At 52.0% G+C, this 17,671-nt stretch overlaps 1 protein-coding gene across 7 annotated transcripts in view; it reads left to right on the top strand.

The window, feature by feature from the left end:
• ASS1 (argininosuccinate synthase 1) overlaps positions 1-11,635 on the top strand; it is a 50,674-nt gene extending 39,039 nt beyond the window's left edge. For 3 of the 7 annotated variants that reach the window (XM_060154060.1, XM_060154062.1, XM_060154061.1), the window contains exons 12-15: positions 741-872; positions 6,071-6,227; positions 10,089-10,154; positions 11,350-11,635. In XM_060154060.1, coding sequence (XP_060010043.1) covers positions 741-872; positions 6,071-6,227; positions 10,089-10,154; positions 11,350-11,395 — 401 coding nt within the window. In that variant the 3' untranslated portion in view covers positions 11,396-11,635. Of the gene's footprint in view, positions 1-740; positions 873-6,070; positions 6,228-7,734; positions 7,813-8,458; positions 8,576-10,088; positions 10,155-11,349 lie in introns of all 7 variants that reach the window. The other 4 variants (XR_009541458.1, XR_009541456.1, XR_009541457.1 and 1 more) reach the window with 4 other exon arrangements.
• The last annotated feature ends 6,036 nt before the right edge of the window (positions 11,636-17,671 follow it).

The following is a 17,671-nucleotide window of genomic DNA, read 5'->3' as shown; positions in this document are numbered from 1 at the left end:
AGCAAATGGAGGATTTGGGCCTGAGATCGTGGGGAGGGGACCTAGCAAGACCGTCTTCCCATGACCTTCTGGGTTTGGCCCCCATCACCTGCTGGTCCACAGGGCAGCAGACAGCGCTGCTCAGGGACGCGGGGGCCTAGATTCGGTTCCCAGCTCCACTTCAGCCAAGTCCCTTCTCCTCCAGGGCTCAGTTTTCCCGGCTGTACAGTGGGGTCAGCACAGGTGACCAAGGCAGTCAGGATATCTCTGCAGAGACACAGCTGCAGGGGAGCCGCCGGCTGAAGGTGGCATGTGTGTGCACACGTCCACACGCGTGCATGCGTGTGCACAGCCGTCCCCTCCCCTGGCTCCCTGGTGGAAGGCAGGAAGGGACATCCGGGACCCTGGGCTCCACCAGACTCGGTTTAATTACAGGTTTTCAGCTGCGGGCCGGTGGGCACGAGTTGGGAAGGAGGGGGGAGCAGCTCTGAAACCCTGTTATTTTCCAACGTCTGAGGGCCTCTTCAAAGGGGGGCATCTAGACATTTTCTCCACAAGCTGCAGAGTGGACTGTCGTGGCCCCAGCATGAATATAATGACGGATGCATTTTGCGGCAAGCTGGGAGTGAATGGGTCCGACCGGCTTGTCTCCTGTCAGACGAGTCATTATTATTTTTTTCTTTTTGTCATTTGCTGACACTTTGGGTTTCACGCGTTTCTCTCTTTTTTCTTCTTCTCCCCCTGCCTGGAAAAATGGCTAGGTATCTACGAGACCCCAGCGGGGACGATCCTTTACCACGCTCATTTAGACATCGAGGCCTTCACCATGGATCGGGAAGTGCGAAAAATCAAACAAGGCCTGGGCTTGAAATTCGCCGAGCTGGTGTACACGGGTGCGTTGACCCTGCAGCTGCTCCCCTCCCCTCCCTCACCCAGGGGCACCCTCCTCCAGTCCCGCCTTGCCCACTGCCACTTGCTGAAGAGCCCCCGGAAGATGCGGGGTGAAGGGGGGGTGGAGAGAGGGCAGGGGACGAGGAAGCGAGGAGGGGATGTTGGGACCTGCCTTGTTCACAAGGTGTGGAGGGAAATGCACCAGTTCCCCGGGCTGTCCCGCTGCCTCCCGCTGCCTCCGCCGCCTGCGACCCGCATGACGGCCGCAGGGCCAGGGAAGCATCTTGTGTCATGCCTATGGCTGCCAAGTGTTATCCAGCACGTGCCGGGTACCTGGCACTGTATGGGAACACAAGTCATCCTAGGGGGCTTCCCAAGTTTCCTAAGAGAGCTGCGGCCAGAAACTGAGTCTCCGAGCAAAAGGAGCTTATATAAAGTTACACAACTGGATGTAGCCTAGCTGGGTTGGAGCCCAGGTCAGCCTGTTTCCAGGCAGAACCCGGAGCCGCTACAAGAACCGCCGCAAGCAAGGGAAAGCCTACCTTGACCGAGAGCGGGGCCCCGGGCCTGGGCATTGCCTGAGCCAGATCCCTACTGGGAAGCCACCGGGACGGCCAAATGCCCAGCCCATGTGTGGAGTGTGGGCTGGGCTCCAGACTGAGTTTCCGTGCCTTACCTGCTGCCACAGAGTAGAAATGCAGTCCTCCCGACTCCAGATCCATCCCCCGCGTTATACCGGGGTGACCAAATCCAGCCCGTTGCCTGTTTTTGTTCAGCCCATGAGCTAAGACTGGTTTTTACATTCTTCAATGGTTGGGAAAATTTTTTAAAAAATAATACTGTTTCATGGTGCGTGAAAATTACGGGAAATTCAGATTTCAGTGTCCATAAGTCGTTTTGGGCACCACCTTGCTCATTCGTGTCCGTGTTGCCTGTGGCTACTTCAGAGCTACACCGGCACAGCAGAGTAGTTGCTAGAGGCCACGTGGCCTGCAGAGCCTAAAATATTTACTATCTGGCCCTTTCCAGAAAGGGCTGACTCTATTCTATGACATTAACATCTCCCTAATTTGAGAAATCACATCGAACAGCCCCTCTGAGCTGTTGGGGGGGACAGGCTGCCGTCTATGGGGACCTGGATGTCAGAGGGACCCCAGGAAAGTTAATAGTAACAGTAACTGCCTGGTAGAAGCCTCCACCGCCCTCACCTCTTCCCCTCGTCCCCCACTCGGAGGTTTTGTTTCCTCTGAAACCTCCTAATCGCTGGAACTCATCTCGGGATTTCAAGGGGACATGGTGGTTATTGGCTGGCATTATTTTTCCCTCCCATTGTTCCCAGGAGCTTTGAAGCCCAGTCCCCCCCCTTCCCAGGTACAGACAGGTGTTTAAATAACATTGTCTCCTGTGGGCTCTCTTGCTCAGCGGGGTTTCCACACTGAAAGGTGGATTTTGGTTACAAAGTGGCGAGAGTCGTTACGACGCGGCAGGCTGCGATGGGGGGACGGCACCTGGCCGGGGCTGCTTCTGCTCAGGGGGCATCCGTGGAGGCCGAGAGGGGGCCAGGCCGCCAGCCTCCCTCCCCACGCTAGATCGGCTGCCACCTCTCTCTTTTTTTTTTTTAATTAATTAATTAATTTATTTTTAGCTGTGTTGGGTCTTCGTTTCTGTGCGAGGGTTTTCTCTAGTTGTGGCGAGCGGGGGCCACTCTTCATTGCGGTGCGCGGGCCTCTCACTATCGCGGCCTCTCTTGTTGGGAGCACAGGCTCCAGACGCGCAGGCTCAGTAGTTGTGGCTCACGGGCTTAGTAGTTGTGGCTCGTGAGCTCTAGAGCACAGGCTCAGTAGTTGTGGTGCACGGGCTTAGTTGCTCCGCGGCATGTGGGATCTTCCCAGACCGGGGCTCGAACCCGTGTCCCCTGCATTGGCAGGCAGATTCTCAACCACTGCACCACCAGGGAAGCCCGGCTGCCACCTCTCTTGCTGCCCAGCCCTGAGCTGGGCACTGACGGGTATTATCTAATCTGAGCTGCACAGAGGTGAGATGAAGACGCTTGCCCAAGGTTTCACAGCTGCTGAGAAGTGGCTTGGAGCCCAGGACAGGCCAGCTTCAGAGGCCAAGTTCTCGGCCACTCCAGCAGATCCGAGGTGGGTAGGAAGCTGGGCTGGGGCCATGAGCAAGGGGCGATCAAGGGGCGCAGTGGTGTGCACAGGGCAGCCCTGGGTGTCAGGAGCACAGCTTGGCCCTTGGTGTGGGGCCAGGCTGCCTGGGTTGAGTCCTTGCTCTCACCCACCGAGCCCTCTAATTCCCCAAGTGTTACAGTGATTAGGTTTAAAAGGAAATAAAATCTCAGAGTGGAGGCTCCTCCCGGGTAGTTGTTATTAACATTAACTTCGCCCAGGTGCCTCTGACGACCAGGCTCCCACAGATGTCAGGGTCGGCCTCTGGCAGCAGCCCGTCCCCACCCCCCAACAGCTCAGAGGGTCGGTCTGTTTGATGGGATTTCTCGCATTTGGGATGCATAAAGGCTAGAGAGCAGGGATTAGCTTGAGCAATTTACTTGACCTCCCTGTGCCTTGGTTTCCACATCTGAAGAATGGGGATAATAGTCTTATAGTGAGGCCTCAATGCATGGATATTTGCAAAGCCTCCAGGACACTGCCTGGCATGGTCTCTGAGCATGGACGCAGGAGAATGGGGCCTTGCCTCTGGCTGGCTTTATGATGTTGAGTAGGTCTGTCTCCTCCCAGAGCCTCAGTTTCCCCTCCTGTAAAATAAAGGGCACAGGTCCAGGTCCCTTCTCCATTCTGTCTAGCTCCCCAGTTATAGAGCCACCACTCTGCTATGGCACTCAGCTTCCTCGGAGCCCCTGTGGACTCGGGGCCCAGGGAGACGGAGGCCCGGGGAAGCCCTTCTGCCTCGGTCCCACTCCTAGCTGCCCTGACTACTGTGAGTACTGTCTCCCCCTCCTCTCACCCCATCCCCCCCAAATTTCCTGATCTGCCTTTATGAGGTTTATACAGACCCCCTCCCTCCAGGAGCACACTGGCCTCACCCCACAGGGTCATTCTGGCATGACCCCAGCTTCAAGACCCATCTCATTTAGGGGGTATAGCTCACCTCTTCCCTCACCTCAGTTTCTTCAGCAGTAAAATGGGTATAATGCACAGAGGGTTGTTGTCCTGCTTGGTACAGAATTTGTCCCAGCTCCAGGCCCCACCCACTGTGCATCCCCCAGCCTGGGACACGCAGGCTCTCCCCAGTGCGGCACTCAGGACTCACTGCCCTCCACCCCAGATTGGGTCTGCTGGGAAGAGATATCTGAGCACAAGGCCCCCGTGGCGGGAGGGAGAGATCCTGAGATAAAGCCCAGGCCAGGCACTCCCACAGGGGTCTCTGCCCCCATATCTCTGGCTCCATCTCCCACCTCTCTTCCCGCCTGGGAACCTAATGGTCTAATTATCCCGACTTAGAAAGATGGTCGAGCCACTGGGGCATGGTTGGGGGGGCCATCAGTGTGCCCTCCCACGGGGCTCTGGGCTAGAGTCAGGAGCACTCTGGATCTCGCTGTGTGGCTTTGGAAAGGTTCTTTCCCTCTCTGGGTGTCTGTCTCCCTGTATACGGTGAGGGCCGGCAGAGGCCATGTTCAAATCTTGAAAGCAAAAACTCTCACTGAATCCACACAACCGCCCCAGAGAATGGTTAGTATTACTTCCTTGTGCAAATGAGGAAACTGAGGCACAAAGAGATCACGTGGCTTGTCAAGGTGGAACCAGAGGTGAACTCAAAAGGCAGGACATCGGAGAGTGAGGACGCAACCCCTTCTCTCCCTGCCCGCCCCTCCCCCACGTCTGGAAGCCACCGGACCCGTCGTGGAGAAGGCCTGCTCCCCTTTCCCACGGAGGGCCTCAGCAGGTGCCCCTGGAGGCCAGGGCTTCCAACAATAGCCGCAGAGCCGGGGCTGACCCAGCCCTTTATCAGGGCAGGAGATCGCGCACCATCTGGCCCCACAGCTGCCCAGGTGGGCTCACCTTCCCGGCTCCGTTTCAGAGAAACCCTACCCCTCTCGCTGTCCCTCCCCCAACCCTGGCCACGGCCCCCCTGCCCTCGGCAGAAACTGAGAGGAGCCACTGTCCAGACCCTGGGCAGACGGGGGACTGAGCACGCGGCCCTCTGTGGCCTGAGGGATCTGGGGGACAGATATGGGTAACGGGGGATGGGGGCAGCGCATGTCTCAGGCAGCTCGGGGGTGTCGCAGATGTAGACAGGGAAGCTCCAAAAGGATCACATGAAGCACAGTTGTTAGAACTGGGGCCGACTGAGGTCAGGTCCAGGCCCCCCACTACAGCCTGTGTGATCGTGGCAGAGTCTCTCAAATTCCCTGAGCCTAACTTCCTCACGCAGAAAAGAAAGAGGCTAAGAGAGGTTTTTCTCCTGCGACTGGGAGGGTCCAAAGAGCCGGCCCACTAAGGAACTTAGCATGGCGCCTGTGCTTCATCTGTAGGAATTTTGCGTGTGAAAATATTAGCGGTATTTTAAAGACCGGTCACTTATTTCCAAGGGGTCTGCCTATCCTGAGGGGTGGGGCTCTTCCCAGCAGCGTTCGCAGCAGCCCCTGAGCCCAGGGCCTCCATGTACAATACGCCTGCTAGTCCTGGGAGGGCGAGGCCGTGTCATCCCCACTCAGCAGATGGGGAAACAGAGGCACAGAGAGGTGAAGGCCCCACACACCTGGTCTTTCTGACCCCAAACCCACCACTCAGCTGGGCACCCCCATCGCTCGGCCCCGGTAACATATGTCTGAGTCTTGCTTGAGGTCTCCTGCCCAACTGTCTGCTGCCCTGATAAAGCAGCCCCCTGTGGGCAAAGGACGGGGCCCCTTCACCACTGAATGTCTGTGGTGTGAAGCAGCAGGTTAGATCCCCTGCCCCTGACCCTTAGGGGGTGACTGCATTGCAGGGTGTAGAGGTGCCTCCTTACCCCCAGGAGCCCTACAAGGTCACGGGACAGGGGCAGGCGGGCTTGGTCCTCACTGTTGTCATTTACAAGTGCATGTCATGCCGGAACTCCACAGTGAACAGGGCAGATGCGGAACTGCCCTCCCAGGCTCACGTCTGCCATGACCTGGCCCCAGCCCTCCCCACGCCCTGGCCCGAGGCACGCGGTGGGCCTCCCCGGCGCACTCGCTTCTTCCTCCCTGCAGGCTTCTGGCACAGCCCCGAGTGTGAATTTGTCCGCCACTGCATCGCCAAGTCCCAGGAGCACGTGGAAGGGAAAGTGCGGGTATCCGTCTTCAAGGGCCAGGTGTACATCCTCAGCCGGGAGTCCCCACTGTCCCTCTACAACGAGGAGCTGGTGAGGTAGGCGCCCCACCCCTGCCCCCAGCTGGGCACAGACCCTCATGTCCAGTATCTCCTCCGACTGGCTTTCTCAGCAAAGATAGGCCCAGGCACGTGTAGGGTATGGGGGAGACAGTCCTGAAGATTATCCACACCACCTCTGCCCTCATGGAATGTACAGGCTAGATGGGGAGAAAGGCCCCAGTCAAAGGATCACCCGAGCGCAGGATTAGGGAAGGAGGTGCTGGGCTGTGGGGAGATACAGGATATTTGGGCTGGGTATAATAACGGGGGTGTGGGGAAGTTTCCCCATGGAAGTCGTTTCTGAGCTGGTCTCCAAAAGAAAGGAGTGAACCAGGTGGAGAGGGGGCAGGAGAGTTTCCAGAGAGACTGTCCTGTGCAGAGGTTCAGAGCCTTGGAAGAACCCAGAACATCCCAGGCACTACAAGAACCTGGCAAGGGTGGACACGAGGGCTCCCCGTGGGGCGTGCTGGTGGCTTGGGCCAGGCTGCTGGTCCTGGGAATAGACAGCAGCAGATGGAGTTGGCAAATATTTAGGAGGTGGGATTGAAAGGGCTTGGATGGGGAGGGAGATGGAAAGGTTCAGAACCACCCTGGGTTTTCTGGCATGAGCCGCTGGGTACACTTTGGTGGCGATGACTGAGTTGAGGGAATGGGGGGTGGAAATCATGCATTTGGATTTGGACAACTGCAGGATGAGTTTTCTTTGAGACAGGCCAGGAGAACTACAGTCGGCCACTGGAAACACAGGGCTAGAGTTGAGGAGAAACGTGGTCTGAGGACACTGGATGATGGGGCCAAGAGGAGACAGCCCAGGGGAGCGGCAGAGCCAGGAGGGAACCTTGAGGAGCTGCCTCCCGACGGGCCAGGCTGAGAGCGCTGAAAGGACGTGGGAGAGGCTGGGGAGCCCTGGCGGGCTGGGTCCAAGGTAGCAGTTGCCTATTAGCTGCACCTGTGTTTGCATCCTGAATGACAGACTGGCCTTGACCGAGGAGCAAGGTGTTCCGTCTGGAGTTCACCTGGCCAAACAAGAGGTGGGGACAGGCAGCCCCACCTGATAAAGTCCCAGGTCCAGCTTGGCTCACGCTGAGGCCAGCTCTCCCCTCCCGGAAGCCGGTCAGGAATTACAGTACGAGTTTTGTTTAGCGGTCAATATTATTTTTCTCTCTCCCTTCTCTTTGCCGTGTTGCGTTTCTCTCCCCCCTTCAATCTTCCTAAACACTTTAGAAGCCATAAATATAGCCGAATCAGTTTAGATCAGTCGGGGTAAATGTCAAATTATCTTCTCTCTTTCTCTCTCTGGCTCTTTCTTCCCTCCCCCTCCAAATCAACAGCCTCTAATAATCTGTCCAACCCTTCATTAAGCCTTACAGTCTCACTCAGGGAGATTAAATGAATAAAGTAAAAAGGGAACGGGGAAAAAAAGAGAAAAGCAGGAGCATTTATTCTCACTGTGTCTCCGACCATTTCCCTTTTCTTTCTGATTTCTACATCGCTGACTTGAAAGCCCTTGAGTGACAGCGTCACAGGGACCAGCGAGGAAACCGCGAGAGGTAGCAGAACTGGAAATGCCGCGGCACAGTAGGTAGAAAGTACCGTAATTATAGAGCAGGTCAGAGCCACTCGAATGAACAAAAATAAAAGCACAGAGGTTTTCTGTAGACCGTCAGGGGAGGTAAAAAAAAAAAAAAAAAAAAAAAATCATTGTAAACTTTTTCCACCGGTACCCCCTACCCCCCGAAACCACAAATTTTAAAAGAGGTTTTTCGGTGCCCGAGAAACACCTCTGGGAGTACTTCAGCAGTCCCGTGGGACAAGTTTGTCCCTGGATGTGGGCCTCTCTTTGCAGGGGCTGCTGGGGTGGTCTGAAGGGCCTGTTTGGGGGCAAGGGCGTAGCAGAGTTTATTTCGACTCGTGAGAGACGGTGGCGAAAGGATGGATGCACGCGGGGAGCAGGAAGGGGGTCCAAGCCCTGCTTTCTCCCTGGGCTGAGCGCAGGGGCCCTTCCAAAGGGGACGAGCGCCTCAGACAGCGGGAGCAAGGCCAGGAGTCCGAAGCTGTGTGGTGGTTCGGGATGGGGGTGTGGAGGCGCAGGGCGGGGTCATGATAAGCTTCGTTTATTACCCCAGCAAGGTCTGCAAAAGCGCTTTCGGTGGGTCCAGCCTTTCCCCTGCCTGGTGAGGGGTGCCAGGCTCAGCCCCTCGGATGTCTGACATCTTCTCCCTTTACAGGCAGCTTGCTAGTCGATTCCTGGTGGCTTCAGCCACCTGAGCCCTGGAGGGGCGGATGGAGGTGAAAAGGAGGGAGCATTGAGAGCGTGGGAGTTCCAGCTTCAAGGTCCCCTGGAGGTCAGGGCGAGGGCGTGGCAGGGGGAGGCACAGAGCCCAAGTCCTGACAAGCTGCGGGGCAGCCGGGCGTAGAGACCCCGTTTGTTGTACAAAGCCCACAGTCCACAAAGAGCCGGTCAGAGGCACAGCCTCAGGGTCTCAGAAAAACGGCAGAACCCCTCTGCCCTCCTCCCCGATCTCACCTCTCTGGAGAAGGCTCCTGAGGGGACAGGCCACCCCCTTGTCCTCGAACCTTGAGACTGCTTTGTCCTGAGGCTGGAGTTCTGCAGACATGAAGACAAGGGGCTGATTCAGAGCAGGACGCAACAAGGGGCCCGTGAGAAACGGGAGGGACCCCCTTCCCCCAGGGGGCTCAGAGGGTGGCCTCGTGGAGTCAGATCTGAGACCACAGCGCCCTGAACTTGTCCTCAAAGAGCATATCACCGTTGTAATTATCGAAGGCAGATGGATGATTGATTGCTTATGTCTGCACTCGCCACCCCACCACCCCCCGCCCCCCACGTGGGTGTTGCTCCTGTCTGGTTCTTGTTTCCTCAGCACCTGGCACAGCGCCTGGCAGGTAGTAGGTGCTTAATAAATCCCTGAGTAAATGAATGACTGAATGATGTTAGTAAAGCTGAGTGCTTACCTGGTGCCAGGTGGCAGGTACATCATTTCACGTGGAGCCAGTGATGAGGCTGAGAGCCCCAGCTCACAAGTGAAAGACTGAAGCTCAAAGCGCGAGAATATTTGCCCTGAGGTCTGTGGCAGGGGTGGAGCCAGGATGCTCACCCAGGTGGCTGGACCTGGCTGACTGTGGTTGGGGAGGGTTCCAAAGCGCAGCTAAGTGAGAACACCCAAAAGATGAAGGCTGTCGAATCTGGAAGACGGAAACTGCAGATGGGGGGCAAAATCTGTTCCATTGAGTATAGCAGGGGTTGACTGGGCACTTTTCAAAACCAGCTGGCATCGGGTGGGTGCCCATGTTTGAGGATGGGTTAGAGTGATGGGTGCCCATCACTCAATGGGCAGACAAGGTGAAGAAGACTTCGTGGACAGATCTTAACTGCTGGGGCCTCTCTGCAGCTTGAGGGATGCCGTCACGCATATCTGAGGCTGTTTGGTGTGTAACTCCTGGCCTCCCAGGCCTTCAGGCCACTGGACACCACCAGCTGTTCCTGGGCACTCGTCGAAGCCCTCCACAGCCCGAGGGCAGAGCTGGCTCCAGTGCATGTCCTGAGGTTACAGATGCAGTGCTCTGGTTCGTGGGAGCAGTTCACTGGGCTGGCGCTGGCTGGACCAGGACCCAACCTGCCCATGTGCGTAGCAGGGATACGGCTCCCTGCCCTGCAGCCCTGGCATGATCCCCGGCCCCAGGTAGGGCTCCCTGAATTGGAAGGAATGGAATGAAGAGCCAAAGCGCAGGGAGTGTTGGATCAACACTGAGGAAATGCCTGGGGGTCTGTGAGGCTGAGGTCCCTTGGATGCCAAGGCCAAGGCCGGGGGATGCTGACGAGCTCCTACTCTTTTGCAGCATGAATGTGCAGGGACAGTACGAGCCAGTTGACGCCACTGGTTTCATCAACATCAACTCCCTCAGGTGAGAAGCTCTGGGCCCTGATGGGTCCTCAGACCCTCCAGGTGCGGGGAGCAGGCTCTGATGGGACCCCAATGCTCTGACCACTGCTCTGCCCTAGACAAGCGCCACCTTCCTGTCCCTCCACCCGCCACATCCTCAGCGCCTGCTTTGGACCCAGCCTGCTCCCATCTTCTGCAGGGCCACAAGGCACCCTTGTGACAGCCAAGAGCAACAGAGGGTCCTGGGCACTTGAGTTCCCGGTTTCTGGGTTCGGCTCTTTGCCTCTGACACTCACTCCCACCCTCTCCAGCCACTAGGAGCCCCTTTCCTGGGCAGGTTAGCAAGGGGAATGGCCGAGGGGTAGAAAGAAGCCACAGAAGGTCACCTGGCTGGCTCCTGCCTTCACGTCCACATACAGGAGCTTCAGGTCTAACTGGAACCATGGATCTCCATGGCCCAGTGGGGTGACACACACCGTCTGAAGCCACTCAGACCTGGCTTCGAATCCTGCCTCTGCAGTTGGGTCTCGGAACCCTTCTGAACTTCTGGAAATCATAGGATGTTAACCATACCTGCCTCACAGGTGCAGTGAAAGTTTGATCTGAGTTCATGGAAATCAAGCACTCTGCCCAGACCCTGGCACCCAGGAACGGCACAGTGCCTAGCAGCAGGGGCTCGGTGGGGCTGAGTTGTCCACCTCTGGGTTCTTAATCCCCATCTTCCTTCTCCTGGGGCTTGAGTTTCTCTCCTCTCGCTGATAACATGCCCCCAGCACGAAACCATTTTCTCTCAGAGCCAGCCTCCTGTCCCTGGAGCCGAGACTGGGAGAGACATGGATTCCAACCCGACAGTCACCTCCACCTCCCCGCCTCCTTCACCCCTTTTGTGTTTTATGACTCTATAAACCCTTTTAAATGGCTCCGAACACACGGGGTTTTCATAATGGCCTCTTCATTTCTCCCATTGCCAGTTTAACGCTTTGTCTTAAACAATGGCAAGCAATGTTTTCCCCCTAAGATAAATTAATTACATTATCCTGATTGGAGGGCAGGAGGGGCCAGGGCAGGAGAGGGAGAGAGGGAGAAAAAAAGACAACTCCACACACATCTTAGCAAACAGCTGCCCCTGCCACCCCACCTCTGCCTGAATTAATTGAACTGAGTGCATGTTGTTATTGTTAATTTACATTTTTCTTTGTTTTGAATCTGGTTTACAGGCTGAAGGAGTATCATCGCCTCCAGAGCAAGGTCACCGCCAAATAAACCGGCTGATAATGGGGAGCTGGGCCTCCTCGCTTTGCCCATCTCCCAAGTGCAGCCGCTAATTGTTGTGATAATTTGTAGTTGTGACTTGTCCTCCAGGGCTGGCAGTGCAGTGCGGGTGCCAGGCCCCGGCTTTGTTCCCTGGTCCCCTGGAGCCTGCAGAAGTGGTCAGCGAACGGACGGGGTGGGGGCCGGCTGCAGGCAGGAGCTGTAATATGACAATTAAAAAAAATGATACATTGGTCTTTTGTTTATTTCTGCAGAAAGAGGAGTAAGAGTGTGTGTGTGTGGTGAATCATGCTTTTCTTAGACCAACCTTTGTGTTTTCTGACTAAAGCACTGCCGAAGGCCACCTTTTACCAGAGAACCTGTTTATCTGGAAGAATCGACCCCTCTCTCCAGCAAAAAGCATGGAATCCGAAAGCGCCCACCCGCGTCAGCCCCTGGCCCAGACGCCTGGCATTTTGTTACCAGCTGTGCCCCTGTGGCACGTGCCAGGGAAACCAAGGCGAGTTTAGGTGACAAACTTGGGGGCAGTCGTGCCCGCAGCCCGCAGTGAACTCCCGGGAATGGCCACAACTGACCACACCAGGCTTCCCCACCGAGGCTGGGTGGCCTTAAGCGTCCTACATCAAGGAGGAGAAAGAACCCAAGTAAGAAGAGCAGCCTGAGCACAGAGGACAAAAACACAGACATAACTTGGTGGTGGTGGTGGGGCGTGTTTACCTGCCTTACACGGTTCCCTCCACCCTTCCTCCACAAACCACGGCTCAAAGCCGCCATGTTTGTACTTGACTCCACCCCCTTTGGTCATATCTGATTGGACCATGGCTGGGCACCTGACTAGAGCTGGGCCAATCAGAATCTCAGTCCCAGTAATGGGGCCCAGGGAACCGGCCGGAAGCGAGGACAAGGGGATTTAGGCGTGGTGGGCTGCCCTGTGGCTGGAGAAGCAGAGGGGGAAAAGGGAGTGATGGGAAGAGTGGGCGTCCGGTTTAGAATCCCAGTTCCCATCCCGGTAGGCCTCACGGAAGCTGGCGGCATTTCTTAACTTGGATTCTCTGAGACACTGGTGTTCTCATAACCAATTACCGTTTAGAGCTTAATTAAGCTGGTGAGAGAGTTTGTGGTATTTGCAGACAGAAGCACTGTTACCGGGAAGCCTTGAGTGCTGGTTGCTCTGGTTCTGACCTCCACTCCATTGCCTTCGTGAATGAGGGTTTCTTTCAAAAGAAATTTTGTTTTTAAAACTTGTTTTCCTCTTATTGTGAAGGTTACAAATGAATTATTCAATGAATCTTAACTTTGTGCTAGACACTTTGCTACACACTTTATTCACATTATCTCTTTGAATCTTCACAGTGACACTGAGGTAGATGTTTTTATCTCTGTTTGGTGGAGGAGGCAACTGAGATGCAGAGGAATTGCTTTGCCAGCTTTCAGTCAGCTAGCAAGTGACAGAGGCAAGAACCAAACTCTGGCCTGGCTGAGCCCCCAAATCTTGTGTGTTTATGTCCTTAACAGTCATTGGCTGCATCTTATTAAAAAAACAAAACAAAACACAATCTTATAGAAATAACTATCACCCATCATCTCACCACCCAATTATAAACACTGCTTATACTTAGTGAATTTCTTCTCAGTCAAATTCTTCTATGCTTATAAATATTTTTACAGAGTTATTTAGGATAAAGTATTCTTTTTTCTTCTTGGCCGTGCCATGTAGCAGGCAGGATCTTAATTCCCCCACCAGGAATTGAACCCATGCCCTCTGCAGTGGAAGTGGGGAGCCTTAACCACTGGACGGCCAGGGAAGTCCCTAAAGTATTTTAAAAGCAAGTGTTTTGCCCTGCTTTTAAGTTAACATTACATCATAAACAGTTTTCTTCGTCAAAAACTCTTAAACACTTTCAACAACTATGTAATATTCTATTATATTGATAGCTGTTAACTTAACCTTTCCCCGTTTATAGATTTAGTTTTTCACTCTAAACTATTTTCCTGCCTTTCGTTGGATTTAATTGAGTATTCTTAGTAGCTGGTTTATTAGCTATGCTTTTTGTCTTTTCAGTGGTTTCTCTAGGGTCTACAGTATCCATATATCTTTAGTTTACCACGGGCTACATTCATTAATGTTGTACCGTCTCATGTGTAATATAAGAATCTTACAACAATACAATCTTAGAACATTTCAGTTTGTGCTTTTGTTGTCATATATATTGCTTCTACAATTGCCCCACAATATGTTGCTATTTTTTCTTTAGGTAGTCAAATATCGTTTTTCAAAGATTAAAAATAAGAACGATATGTGTTTTATATTTATCCTGTGTAGGATTGGCAATGTTTCTTTCATAAATTTCTGATAGAATTCACTAGTGAAACCATCTGGGCCTAGAGATTTCTTGGCAGTGCTTTTAAGGTATAAATTCAGTTTCTTTTAGTTATATTGGGTTATTCATGTTGTCCATTTCCTCTTGGGTCAACTTTGGGTAATTTGTGTCTTTTGAGGAATTTGCCCATTCCATTTAGATTGTCAGTTTTATTGGCATAAAGCTTTTCATAATATTTTCTTATTATCCTTAACTGTTTGCAGGATTGATAGCAATGTCCCTGTTTCATTACTTACCTTGGTGATTTGTGTCCTCCCGTATTCTTTTTTCCCCCCAGGGATTGCTGAGACATGCAGAGATTTTTTTTTTTTTGGCCATGCCACGTGGTTTGTGGGATCTTAGTTCCCCAACCAGGGATCGAACCTGGGCCCTAGGCAGTGAGAGCACAGAGTCCTAACCACTGGACTGCCAGGGAATTCTGAGAATTTTTATTTATCACATATGTTACTACTTATTTTTACTTGTAGAACAGAGTCACAGAAAAGCAGGCTGTTAGTAGGTGTTAGTAGAGCTCAGGGGTCTAGCATAACATCTAGTACATAGTAGGTTGTCCTCCCTTATTCTTTTTTTTTTTTAAACATCTTTATTGGAGTATAGTTGCTTTACAATGGTGTGTTAGTTTCTGCTTTATAACAAAGTGAATCAGCTGTACATACACATATGTCCCCATATCTCTTCCCTCTTGCCTCTCCCTCCCTCCCACCCTCCCTATCCCACCCCTCTAGGTGGTCACAAAGCACCGAGCTGATCTCCCTGTGCTATGCAGCTGCTTCCCACTAGCTATCTATTTTACATTTGGTAGTGTATATATGTCCATGCCACTCTCTCACTTTGTCCCAGCTTACCCTTCCCCCTCCCCGTGTCCTCAAGTCCATTCTCTAGTAGGTCTGCATCTTTATTCCCGTCCTGCGCCTAGGTTCTTCATGACCTTTTTTTTTTTTTTTTTTAGATTCCATATATACGTGTTAGTACACGGTATTTGTTTTTCTCTTTCTGACTTATTTCACTCTGTATGACAGACTGTAGGTCCATCCACCTTGCTACAAATAACTCAATTTCATTTCTTTTTATGGCTGAGTAATATTCCATTGTATATATGTGCCACATCTTCTTTATCCATTCATCTGTCGATGGACACTTAGGTTGCTTCCACGTCCTGGCTATTGTAAATAGAGCTGCAGTGAACATTGTGGTACATGACTCTTTGAATTATGGTTTTCTCAGGGTATATGCCCAGTAGTGGGATTGCTGGGTTGTATGGTAGTTCTATTTTTAATTTTTTAAGGAACCTCCATACTGTTCTCCATAGTGGCTGTATCAATCTCCCTTATTCTTTTTTTTTTTTTTTTTTTTTTGCGGTATGCGGGCCTCTCACTGCTGTGGCCTCTCCCGTTGCGGGGCACAGGCTCTGGACGCGCAGGCTCAGCGGCCATGGCTCACGGGCCCAGCCTCTCCGCGGCACGTGGGATCTTCCCAGACCGGGGCACGAACCCGTGTCCCCTGCATCGGCAGGCGGACTCTCAACCACTGCGCCACCAGGGAAGCCCGAGCTTCATTTTTTTAATAGTTGTCTGGTATCTTTTTTTTTTAATATTTATTTATTTATTTAATTTCAATTGCGGTGCTCGGAATTAGTTGCCCGGAGGCATGTGGGATCTTAGTTCTCCAACCAGGGATCAAACCCTAGTCCCCTGCATTAGAAGGCAGATTCTTTTTTTTTTTTTTTTAATTTTATTTATTTATTTATGGCTGTGTTGGGTCTTCGTTTCTGTGCATGGGCTTTCTCTAGTTGCGGCGAGCGGGGGCCACTCTTCATTGCGGTGCGTGGGCCTTTCACTGTTGCGGCCTCTCTTGTTGCAGAGCACAAGCTCCAGTCGCACAGGCTCAGTACTTGTGGCTCATGGGCCTAGTTGCTCCGCGGCATGTGGGATCTTCCCAAACCAGGGCTCGAACCCGTGTCCCCTGAATTGGCAGGCAGATTCTCAACCACTGCGCCACCAGGGAAGCCCTGAAGGCAGATTCTTAACCACTGGAGCACCAAGGAAGTTCCTGAGCTTCATTTTGTACAGTATCTGTTGGTATGTGTTCAACTTCATTGACCTTCGACACTATCAAATCTGCTATTAATCTCATCAAGTGTATTTTTGTCGTCACTATATGAGTCGTTTTTGTATATCCAATTTCATGGTTATGTTTTCCTTTACATCCTTGAGCATATGGAACAATTCATAATGGCTGCTTTAATGTCCTTTTCTGTTAATCCTATCGTCCCCGTTACTGCTTGGTCTGCCCCTATTGACTGATTTTTCTTTTAACTATGGGATTTTTTTCCTACTTCTTTGTATAGCTCATAATTTAAAAACTTTGACCCTGGGCATTGTAACAATGCATGGTTAGGTTTTCTTGTATTTCCTTAAAGAGTATTGGACTTCTTTAGAGAAGGCAGTTTAGTTACTTATAGATTAGTTTGATCCTTTCAAGATTTGTTTTTAAGCTCTTTTAGAGCAGCTCTAGTTTTTATTCTAGGGATAATTTAGCTCTACTTCTAAGGTGTGGCCTTTCTAGTGTTCTTACTTGATGACTTGTAGTCAATGAGGTCTCTCTCCTCTAGCCGGAGGACTCTTAAACAATTCCCAGTCCTGTATAAGATTCCTAGTAATTTTTCTTTCTTGAAAATTGTTCTTGTGTATGCTCGTGGGATTTTGCTTGAAGAGAGTGGCACCTGCCAAAGTCTCAGCTGGACACTATGCAGATGACTGGAGCTCTTTCTCTTAGTAACTCCCTCCTCTCTGGTCATCAGTCCCATCAATTCCAGCCGCCTTGGTCGCCCCAGATCCCGTCTGTCTTCTTAGCTCAGTAAGATCACTGGACTTTTTTGTCTTGCCTTCTCCATTCTGCATTTCGGGAATTATCTCCAGGCAGGAAGCTAGACAATAGTAGGATTCATCTTGTTTTTCTTTTTTCACAGTCCTGTGCTGCCTGTGGTTGAATGTCTGAAAATAGTTGTTCCTTGTGTTTTGTCCAGTTTCTATTGTTTATGATGGGAGTATAATTCTAGACCACCTTACTGCTTCATGGACAGAAGTGGAAGATGATTTTTTTTTTCAATTTAACAATAATACAATCCAAATACCCATAGGCCACCCTGGCCTGGGGTCCCGTTTACTATCTTATTAACCTAAGTCACATAATGTCTCATCCTTGTTGAACCAACACCCATCCACCATGGCTTCTGTCTCACTCAGCATAAAATCTAAAGTCCTTACTGTAGCCAGCACCAACTCCCTGACATAGAAGTGTATGGGAACCTCCAGGCCCAGGCAAGCCATAAGATGACAGTAGCTGCTTAAATGATCCCACATGAGACCAGCAGAAGAACCACCAGACTGACAACCTATAGGTACATGAGAATAAATAAAGTTCTGTTCTATTGCACTAAGTTTTCATTATTTATTTTGCTGCAACAGATAATTGATACACTTACTATGACCTTCAAATTCCTTCATGATCTGGCTCGCTACCTCCTCTCTTTCTCACCTCCCTTCACTCTCCCTCTCACTCTGCTCCAGCCCACTGTGTTACTTGCTGTTCGTCAAACAGGCCAAGCTCTGCCTGGAGCCTCCTCCTCCCTCCCCCAGATATAGCCACGAGGCTCACTTGTTATAGAGCCTAAACCTGGCATATACCCTTTACCCTGCCTTTCTCTTCTCCATAGCACATATCAGCACCTGACATTATGCACTGATTTGCTCTGTGTGTCTAATAATTTTTTATTGGGTGCTGGGCATTGTTGAATGTCTCTCCCACTAGACAGGAAACTCCACGTGGGAAGAGACTGGCTCTGTCTGGTTCACAGCTGTGTCTCAGGTGCCAACACCATGTCTGG

Source organism: Lagenorhynchus albirostris, chromosome 7 (genome assembly GCF_949774975.1).
Source record: "Lagenorhynchus albirostris chromosome 7, mLagAlb1.1, whole genome shotgun sequence".
NCBI lineage: Eukaryota > Metazoa > Chordata > Mammalia > Artiodactyla > Delphinidae > Lagenorhynchus > Lagenorhynchus albirostris.
Note: the sequence above shows the minus strand (reverse complement) of the source record. Positions and strands in the feature narration are given on the sequence as shown.